The 10,699-nt window shown below is 31.1% G+C and overlaps 2 protein-coding genes across 2 annotated transcripts; one reads left to right on the top strand and one right to left on the bottom strand.

Moving 5' to 3' along the window:
• Positions 1 to 34: 34 nt before the first annotated feature.
• Positions 35 to 7,959, bottom strand: LOC145759379 (polyamine-transporting ATPase 13A3-like). Its single transcript, XM_082573195.1, has 9 exons — positions 7,817 to 7,959; positions 4,606 to 5,850; positions 3,801 to 3,898; positions 3,298 to 3,429; positions 1,801 to 1,874; positions 1,359 to 1,443; positions 1,047 to 1,157; positions 641 to 728; positions 35 to 198 (listed from the first exon to the last, which is right to left on the bottom strand). The coding sequence occupies exons 2-9, from the start codon at positions 4,727 to 4,729 to the stop codon at positions 38 to 40; spliced, it is 873 nt and encodes a 290-aa protein (XP_082429321.1). The 5' UTR covers positions 4,730 to 5,850; positions 7,817 to 7,959; the 3' UTR covers positions 35 to 37.
• Positions 6,981 to 9,775, top strand: LOC145759377 (tubulin alpha-1A chain-like). The gene is made up of 7 exons (XM_082573193.1): positions 6,981 to 7,125; positions 7,833 to 8,055; positions 8,126 to 8,427; positions 8,508 to 8,739; positions 8,820 to 9,085; positions 9,192 to 9,385; positions 9,462 to 9,775. The coding sequence occupies exons 1-7, from the start codon at positions 7,123 to 7,125 to the stop codon at positions 9,592 to 9,594; spliced, it is 1,353 nt and encodes a 450-aa protein (XP_082429319.1). The 5' UTR covers positions 6,981 to 7,122; the 3' UTR covers positions 9,595 to 9,775.
• The last annotated feature ends 924 nt before the right edge of the window (positions 9,776 to 10,699 follow it).

Below are 10,699 nucleotides of genomic sequence, written 5' to 3'. Positions count from 1 at the left end.
CAGCAGTGGGAATCAAACCCAGGATCTCAGGTATTACTTACCTTGTTTGAAGAACTTGGGTTCCACAAAACAGAGTGTGACGTTTATGCTCCTCCGTGGTGTAAAAGTTCTTCATCTCCCTCTCACTGCTGGGAAGTGGTGTTTTAGTTACAGGAACACTCTCTCCTGTCAGCATGCTTTCATTCACAATACATGTTCCTGTAAGTTAAAGTTATCCAATGATAATATTCCAATATATTCTAAAGTTGATAGGTTTTTATATTATTGGGAAAAGAATGTACTGTAAACTCTTGGCTTAAGGGTGAATAGTGTGGCATTGGTGCAGCTTAAACCTGAAACCTTTTGGTGTGTTTAAGCTATCTGTAAACACTGGGCTCAAGGGTAAATAGTGTGGCATTGGTGCGGCTCGAACCTGAAACCTATTGGCCCGTAATCCATCGCCATGACCGGCATACCACAATATCAGACTTCAAGTAGAAATAAAATTCCGTATAAAAAATAAAGAACTTTGTATATATATGGGGTGGTAAATGGACATGTTTACATTAGAGGACTTTAAAAACTGCCATTTGTGGTGCTTGGGTAAATTATTTCTTTTGACACAAAAATGTTAAAACACTTAGTCTTAAAGCAGTCGTACCTGACACAAGAGCAGAATCGCACGGTAACAACATTCCATTAGGTGGCACTATAATCACATCGCCCGGAACCAATTCTTTGCTCCAAACCTGAAAAAATTAACAATTAATTTGTAAATAATTAAGAACAACTTTTACAATAAAACAAATTTTATATTGCAAAGCAATTTACAAAATACAAAAGCTTAACTAACTTAAACTTTTTCCTTTTTTATTTAAAACTAATCACTAAAATTACTAAAAAAAATGTGTTTAATGACAAAATTGGCACAAACTTAATTTTAAAAATGTTGGTCCCAAAACATGAAACCATCTATTGAAAAAAGTAAAAAATTATCCCTAAATCTCTGTCCTTGATAATATAAGAATAAAAAACTTTAAAGTTATTGTTAAGTGGAATGTACTGACCTCAATTTGTTTAACTCCAGACTGTGAGTTTGAATCCTGGCGCTGGACGATAACTTTAGTCTCGTTGTGATACTCAACCATTTTATGGAGGTTAACTCTTTCAGTTCTTACCTTAAAAATTAATTTTATTTTAATTTTGTTCCTTTATTTATAATTTCAATTTCAAATTTTTATGTTAGGTCAACAGAATAACAGAAGAGACTGGGTCGGGGTAAGTAATGTTACTCTATGTTTAAGTTATAACATCAGCCTTGTAACGTAAAGGATAAACAAATACAAAATAATTGTCAATCTAACAAGGTAAACACTTACATTTTGTTCAAAATTCCAAATATATTTCGAACAATGATGTTGAAAATATTTAAACTCATCATTTTGTTGACTTCCATAATTGTTTCTGCATGTTTAAAAATAAACAAATTTAATCAAGTTTTAGGATATCAATTAATTCAATTTTAATAAATATTTATTTACAAAGCAAAAAAAAAATTAAAAAAAAGAAAAGTTAATTTTTTTTAATTTAAAAGCTGTATGCATATATTATATAACTTAAAAAGATTACCCAGAAAACACCAACACTAGTAAAACTAATATAAACTGATAAGTACTTTAACAATACTTAGCCCAATTAAAACACTTAACACATTTATGTAATAGATGTGTTGTTAGTTTAACATAATCTAACTAAGTTATTTTTAAAGTATTTTGCAATAATTTAGAGATTTGATATAAATAAAATATTAAATTAATTTACCCAGATCCTGGATAATTATTGGAGATAAGTAAAGCCAGCTCTGACGACATTACATTAATTTCAGCAACAAATTTCTGAAATAAAATGTAACAATAATTAATAAAGTAAAATATTTTTATGTACTTATTATCCCCGATACGGAAAGGTTGACTTCACCTAAACATAAAGTAACAACTGTTACTCTAACCCAGTCCTAAGTTAACTTTGCCAGTTTGGAATATTATTAAATATAAGTATCTATTTAACAATGCTATTCATTTATTAATCCATTGTAGTTATATTTCACAAGATTTAATCAATGCAGCCAATTTTTTTTTATTTTGCAAAGCAATCTTGTTTTACTTTTTTTTACTTTAGCAATCTTGTTTTACTTTTTTTTACTTTAGCAATCTTGTTTTACTTTTTTTTACTTTAGCAATCTTGTTTTACTTTTTTTTACTTTAGCAATCTTGTTTTACTTTTTTTTACTTTAGCAATCTTGTTTTACTTTTTTTTACTTTAGCAAACTTGTTTTACTTTTTTTTACTTTAGCAATCTTGTTTTACTTTTTTTTACTTTAGCAATCTTGTTTTACTTTTTTTTACTTTAGCAATCTTTTTTTACTTTTTTTATTTTGCAAATCAATCTTTTTTTTACTTTAAGGTGATAGGTTTTTGTATTTTATTAAAGAAGAGCGTGCAGATAGGATGTGTTTGAGCTATCTATAAATGCCATGCTCAATGGCAAATGGTGTAAACTGCAGTTTGTGATGCATGGGTAAGCTATCACAGGCGAATAACTTTGCCAGTTTGGAATATTATTAAATATAAGGTATCTATTTAACAATGCTATTCATTTATTAATCCATTGTAGTTATATTTCACAAGATTTAATCAATGCAGCCAATTTTTTTTTATTTTGCAAAGCAATCTTGTTTTACTTTTTTTTACTTTAGCAATCTTGTTTTACTTTTTTTTACTTTAGCAATCTTGTTTTACTTTTTTTTACTTTAGCAATCTTGTTTTACTTTTTTTTACTTTAGCAATCTTGTTTTACTTTTTTTTACTTTAGCAATCTTGTTTTACTTTTTTTTACTTTAGCAATCTTGTTTTACTTTTTTTTACTTTAGCAACCTTGTTTTACTTTTTTTTACTTTAGCAATCTTGTTTTACTTTTTTTTTTACTTTAGCAATCTTGTTTTACTTTTTTTTACTTTAGCAATCTTGTTTTACTTTTTTTTACTTTAGCAATCTTTTTTTACTTTTTTTATTTTGCAAATCAATCTTTTTTTTACTTTAAGGTGATAGGTTTTTGTATTTTATTAAAGAAGAGCGTGCAGATAGGATGTGTTTGAGCTATCTATAAATGCCATGCTCAATGGCAAATGGTGTAAACTGCAGTTTGTGATGCATGGGTAAGCTATCACAGGCGAATATTAGTTGAGAGTTGCAACCATATTATAACAATTAAAACCATAACCATAAGACAAGCTTTTAACCCATACAAAAATCTACAAACCTGATTAGTATCGTCAGTAGTTTGTAGGAGAACAGAAGTTGACTGATTTAAAGTTGTTACTGTATGCGTCCATTTCAATCTCCAATCTTCTCTCCAATAAAATACAAGAAGGAGGAATCCACCAGACAATATCTAATTGTGATTTGAAATTTAAATACTTAAATTATTGAGTATTCTAAAATAGTTTATAGAATAAATAGGTTATGTAAGTTTATAGGCAATAAAATGTTGTTGTAAAATAGTAATAAATTATTATGTTATAGTTTCACAATTGATCCTACTTGGTCAACTGATTTGAAAATTTAAAATGTCAAAATTAAAAAGACAAACACCGTAAAAATTGCATGAAAAATAAATAAATTTTTGCAATGTGTGCTACTTGTAATAAAAAAGAACTTCAAGTTGTAATTTAACTTTGGCAATTATCATTAAAAATCTTTGTCAGAATTAGTTTAACAAAAATCACCCAAAAAAAGATTTTAGAAAATAATTTAAAAACTTACGGTAGCCAGTACACTGAGTACAAATTTCCAATGATTTTTCTTATACCCAATACAAAGAAGTTCATCAGGAGATCCCTTTCCTATTATGCATTCCATATCTGGAATATATAAAAGTGAGTGTGATATATTTTAACATATTTATCTAAACTTTAACAGCAAAACAATCTATTTTTTAAACTGCAATATTATAAGAAAACAGAGGCACGAGTAGTTATAAAAAGCTGAAAGTACATACAGTTAAAAAAACCTATCACGGAAATAGCTTTAATTTTAAATAAAAGTGAAACTTGTAATTATAAATTAAATTTTAAATGCAGACTTGCATTATCTATTAATTGCACACACAAACAAATCTATTAATTGCACACACAAATAAATCTAATTTAACATAAAATACCTTTAAATAAACTACTCTTAATGCATTTATGTATACTAGTTTTTAGCACTGGACTTTAAACCATATTAGGTTATGACCAGTTACAGTAACTAAACCAACAAAGCAAGCATAACTCAGAGCTTAATCTTTAACAAATTACAAATTTTTGCAAAGTAAAACAACAAAGGAGTTAGTTTGCTCAATGCTGCTGGCTTGTGGTTGAAGTTATTTTATCATAGTAGCACTTATCTTTATCTTCAATAAACAACATTTGTTTTTTTAAATATATACTTAATAACTTGAAAGATAAGACATTGTCTTTTTTAATTTATTTTTAAAAATTAAATAAATATTTTTGAGTTTTTTCTAATTTAACAACTTTTAAGGTTCTAATTTTATATTTTTCATAAAAAAAGTAAATTGATTTACCTTCGCTGACTCTGCCCCGTTGGTTGCTAAGCAACCCATAGCTGGCCTCTGCTTCTTCATTAATGGATTCCTCACTTACACGATCGATACTGCCACCTTGTGACCAGTCATATTGAGAGGTCATCTGGCCTGTCCTCTCCGAACGAAACAACAATAAAGATTTATCTTTGTTCTGAAGCCAGACATCCACTTATAAGTGAAGAATTTCTAATTAAATTTATAAAAAACTACATTTTTTCATATTTAAATAACCTAAAAATATAAAAAGAATAATAAATTTAAAATAGTAAACCTTTTGCACATATGTCCAATGAATATGCCCACAGAATAAATAAAATACCATATGTGGTGCTCGGGTATATTATCATGAGCTGTATTAGTTATCACAACAATTCAAATGCTGTAGGGCAAGCCATGGACTAGTAATTATCAATTTAAAATCTTGTGGTAAGTTCTTTATAAAACCATTAGTTTAATGTTTTTGTTTTTGCCAACAAATTAACATCAAAAAAAATTTTATAACAGGAAATAATAATTTATCAGAAAAATTCACTTAGAATTTTTTATCATAACAAAAACATTAAAAACAAGTATGTTAACTAAGAACCAACATATGTCTTTCATGTTCTGTAAAATATGAACATAAAAAATTATTTTTAATCTGTATTTCGCTTTCGAATACTTCTTGATTTAGAGTTAGAGTCTGTTTTCCTTTTTTTAAAAGCAGTTGGCCCAGAACTAGAGTCAACATTAATTATTCTCTTCTCTGCAAATTCTATTTTTTCTTCTTTAGGAGCGGCAGGTTTCAACGTAACTTGGTTCAAAGTTTTTTGTTTTGGAATCTCAAAAACTGTTTGCCATTTTTCGTAGGGGTGACCCGTCGTCGAAGTAGGAGTTAATATTGGGGCTGTTTCTATGGTTATTTGTGATGGTTTAGTTACAGTTTTTGGGTCGCTTCGATGTGAGTTTAATGTTGGTTTACTTTTAGGTTTTTGGGTTTTGTTTTTCGGTTTTGTCGTAGAAGAACTTGCGGTCATTTTATAATTTGTTCGTCACTGTATCCTTGCCCTTTTAAATCTTCTTGATATTTCTTTGTTGCCTCCTTCTTCATTTTTCTCAGAAAATAATCCGCTTTCTGATTAAACTCATTCTAAATTTTACTTTTTTTCGTGAGAGCATTTATAATCAATAATATCTCTAACTGGCGAAAAGTCCATTTTCGTTGCAACTATATTACGACAACCACTGTAATAGTAACCAGTTAAATTTAAATAAGTAAAACAAAAAGCCCGTAGTGCGGGCAGTTAGGTAGTATACTCATGCTAAAAGATTCTTATTTGCTTATCATTAATGGTGACTTCGTTAAACCAGCCCAGTCTTAAATTCGACGAATTAATTATTGTTAAACTGGTAAAATTAATTAATTAACAATTAATAATAAACATGAATTATGTTTTTAAAAAAAATTAATGCGTTGGTCCCAACAAAGCCAGCACTTAATCAGCAGCATAATTATCGGGCAATCATAATCCATAATATCCCAAACTGTTAAAGGCAACTTAAGACTGGGTGGGAGTAACTGATGTTACTCTATGTTTAGGCCGTAAAGTCGACCTTTCCACATCGAGGATAAATAAATATAAATTAAATAGAAGTATTTAATTTTCCCGCTTAGTAACGAAGGTGACTCGGTTTGTTGATTTAACTTGTTTGTTTAACACCGAACCAGTTTTTACTTGCCCGTGGTTTCATCAACATTTGTAAGTAATTCAATATCCAGTCTGTTACTCCTACATACCAGTTGTTATGGAAACGATGTTTTTAAAAAGATTTGTCGTTTTATTAAAACAAAGGAGCGTTTATTTATTCAACTTTAAGATTATATTCTTAACATTTACAAAAAAAATTGTGATTCATTTGGTTAAGCAATTTTAAACCGCTATTCTTGTTTAAATCATCAGCCAACTACAAAATATTTGTTAAAAACGAATAAAATATTAATAATAAAACAATTTTTTTGCGATTTTAGGTTTTTAACTATTGCCAATCATTTTTACTAATATTTATATGGGCCGATTTCACAAATAGGGCGTCATATGTTTTAAATAATTTTAACAAATATATAAAAAGAACAAACATAAATATTTTCCCATAAAAGCCAAGGAATTAAATCAGCAAAGAATTAAATACAGAAAGACAAAGTAATTTCATTAACTTAAAAGCCTCCCACAGCTTAACCCCAGCAATTCTCTGACATCACGTGTAACCAAACACCATCGTATTACGAACACACGCTGTTGCGAACAATACCAATAATGACATCACAACCGAACGAGTCTTTAGAATATCGATCAATAGAATATTTGTTTTTTATTGTTTAGAATAGCGAATGGGGTTGGTACACACTTTGAATTAGCAAAAGGCATTTAACTGTCAACAAGCTATTCAGCGATTATTTTACGTTTCAACTTCAACTACTAACTAAACCAAAATAAAAAAAAAAAATTACTCATCAAAATGGTAAGTTTATGTTAATTTTATATTTTTATTTATTTATTTATTTTGGTTTTTCGCGCATTGATAAAAGTAAATATTAAATTCGATATACAATTAATATTACAACAATGCGACGGGAAAAAATGACAAAATCAATTTAATGATTTAAAACATGCCAAAAGTATTAATGTTTACATAAAGATTTTAAGTATGTTATGGCATGGTCACCAAACATTATATTTATGATGTAAGTTTAATATGTTTGTTTTAAAATAGGGAGTGGGTGTGGGTCAATAATTTGGGGTAAATTTGATAGTGGGTTACATTAAGTTATATTAAAGTAAAGGTATAATATTTTATAACATCCTGGCAGACTGCTATGTTTATTTCTTATAAATTGGGCCACAAATTAAGTTAAAATATTGATAATAAAAGCTTTCTTTAAAAGACTTCATGCGTTTTTTAAAATCGTTATAATTTTTACTTTAATCTGTGAATTTTAGTTTTAAATTTGAAAATACGAAATTAGTAAACTATTTAAATATACGCCAACAGTTAAAGTTCTATTTCTCTTTTATTTGTTTAACATACTTTTAAAGCAGTGAAGTGTATTGTTGCGCTTGATAAGAGGTTTTCAACAGCGCTTGCGCGGTTTAATATTTACACAGGCGTCCTTCTTTAAGTTATGAGAAAGTTCTAGAAGGTTTTACATTACCTTTCTTTACCTTTAGCGTGAATGTATCTCAATCCACGTCGGCCAAGCCGGAGTCCAGATCGGAAATGCTTGCTGGGAGTTGTACTGCCTCGAGCATGGAATCCAACCTGACGGCCAGATGCCAAGTGACAAGACCATCGGAGGAAGAGACGATTCTTTCAACACCTTTTTCAGCAAAACTGGAGCAGGAAAACACGTCCCAAGAGCCGTGTTCGTCGACCTTGAACCAACTGTCGTTGGTAAGTTGTCAAAAATATAAAATAAAATACACTTAAAAACAAAATCTTAAACTTGAATTTTGTTCCCCAGATGAGGTTCGAACCGGTACCTACCGACAGTTGTTCCACCCCGAGCAATTGATCACAGGGAAAGATGACGCAGCCAACAACTACGCTCGTGGTCACTACACCGTCGGGAAAGAAATTGTTGACCTTGTTCTTGACCGAATTCGAAAACTCGCTGACCAGTGCACCGGGCTCCAGGGATTCCTGATCTTCCACTCCTTCGGAGGAGGCACCGGATCCGGATTCACCTCTCTTCTTATGGAGAGACTAATCGTCGATTACGGGAAGAAATCCAAGCTTGAGTTTGCCATTTACCTAGCTCCCCAGGTAAGAAAATCAAACTTTAAAAATAACATTAAATTGTTATAAATATTTTGGTAAAAACTTACGTTATTTTATTTATTTAGTTCTCCACCGCTGTTGTCGAGCCTTACAACTCGATCCTGACGACCAATGTCACCCTTGAGCTCTCTGACTGTGCTTTCATGGTCGACAACGAGGCCATCTACGACATTTGCCGACGAAACTTGGATATCGAGCGACCAACTTACACCAACTTGAACAGGTTAATGGCTCAAATCGTTTCCTCCATCACCGCTTCGTTGAGATTCGATGGTGCTTTGAACGTCGATTTGACCGGTAAATTGACCTAAAATTACTGTACAAAAAGCTTAACAACCTTAATTTGTATTTAGAATAACCTTGTACCGTTTTTGCAGAGTTTCAGACCAACTTGGTGCCATACCCACGTATCCATTTCCCATTGGCCACATATGCTCCAGTTATCTCCGCTGAGAAGGCTTACCATGAGCAACTTTCCGTGGCTGAGATCACCAATGCTTGCTTCGAGCCAGCCAACCAGATGGTCAAGTGCGATCCTCGTTGGGGCAAGTACATGGCTTGCTGCATGTTGTACCGTGGTGACGTAGTCCCCAAGGACGTCAACGCTGCCATTGCAACCATCAAGACCAAACGTACCATCCAAGTAAGTAACTAGTATTGCTTATTTTTTCTACTTACCATATACTACCTTTAACTATCTTAACGCGCCTTAAATTTCTCCGTTTTAAAATGTCTATTTTATCTTTTAGTTCGTCGATTGGTGCCCAACTGGATTCAAGGTCGGAATCAACTACCAGCCACCAACTGTTGTTCCAGGAGGCGATCTCGCCAAAGTCCAACGAGCTGTGTGCATGTTGAGCAACACCACCGCCATTGCTGAGGCTTGGGCTCGTTTGGATCATAAGTTCGATCTTATGTACGCCAAGCGTGCTTTCGTCCATTGGTAAGTAGTCCAACTAATCTTTAACTTGATGACTTCATGTCGAAACTGTCGCTAACTTACAACCTCGTTATTCCAGGTACGTCAGCGAGGGAATGGAAGAAGGTGAGTTCTCCGAGGCTCGTGAGAATCTTGCAGCTCTTGAGAAGGATTACGAAGAAGTCGGAGTCGATTTAGAAGGAGAAGGGGAAGAAGAAGAGGAAAAATATTAGTTAAAAATATCCTTAGTAAAACCTGTGAATATTTAAACATTTCACTGTCAATAATTATAAAATATTTCACTACTAGCCATTTAGTTTTGTTAGAATTTCACTTGTTATTGATTTTCTTTGCAATTAATTTGGTAGCTAACTTTCTTAATTAAAGCCATAGAAATAAAACAAATATTCAACATTAATGTTTATGGTATGTTTTAATATTTATTGGAAACCTACAAAGATGTGGCCTTGACTTTAAAGAAGTAAACAAACGTTTAGTAGGTTCCATTGTTTAGCTTTTTAGGCTAGCGTCCGTGTTACAGTAAAAAGCACAGCAGTTAGTTTGTTAAATGTTTATAGTTTGTTTATATATACATTGGTAAACACGCAACAACATTAAATTTATGTCACTAAACGTACTTTTGTTCTAAGCAAATAATTAACTAACGACTTCATTACCTAAATAGTGTCAAGAAGGCCCAAATTTTTTAAATTTAGTTGCCTGCTCCGGTAATTTAAATGCACAATTGCCTGATGTTACTCTATGTTTAGGCTGTGAAGTTGACCTTTTCACATAAAAAACACTATTTTTATAAGAGAACAAAAAGCCTAGCTAAGCCAGGTTAAATCTTATAAATTCACATGTCTTAACTTTTTTTGTATTTGGCTAAACAACATTTTTAAGTGTTTTTAAAGAATAAATACATTCAACTTACCGCCAGTGATGCAGTAGAATCAGGAAAAGATTTTTGGTCTTTAAGTAAATTATTTGAAGGTCGAACGTAGGTCGTTTGAAGTTGATCGTACTTACTTTCATCTTCAATCTAATAATAAAACTCTGGGTTTAATGAAACTATTTAAATCCTTGGTGCAGTGGTATAGGTCACACTACTACATGGGGTCCTGAGTTTGATTCCTACTGCTACCATGTTATTTTTTAATGAAAAACTAAGACCTGGGGTCCAGAGTTCAACAACCACCAAAGTTAAATTGCCTCAAACTGCTTAAAATATTTTTTATTAAAATAAATTAATTATTTTTGTAGTTAAAAAAAACAAAAAAATTATTAGAATCCAATTTTTTATTAAAACTTTATTAAAATACAAAAATTCCGTTAAAG

This window comes from Corella eumyota, chromosome 7, assembly GCF_963082875.1.
Source record: "Corella eumyota chromosome 7, kaCorEumy4.1, whole genome shotgun sequence".
Lineage (NCBI taxonomy): Eukaryota > Metazoa > Chordata > Ascidiacea > Phlebobranchia > Corellidae > Corella > Corella eumyota.
The sequence above is the reverse complement of the archived record's forward strand: the minus strand, read 5'-3'. Positions and strand labels throughout refer to the sequence as shown.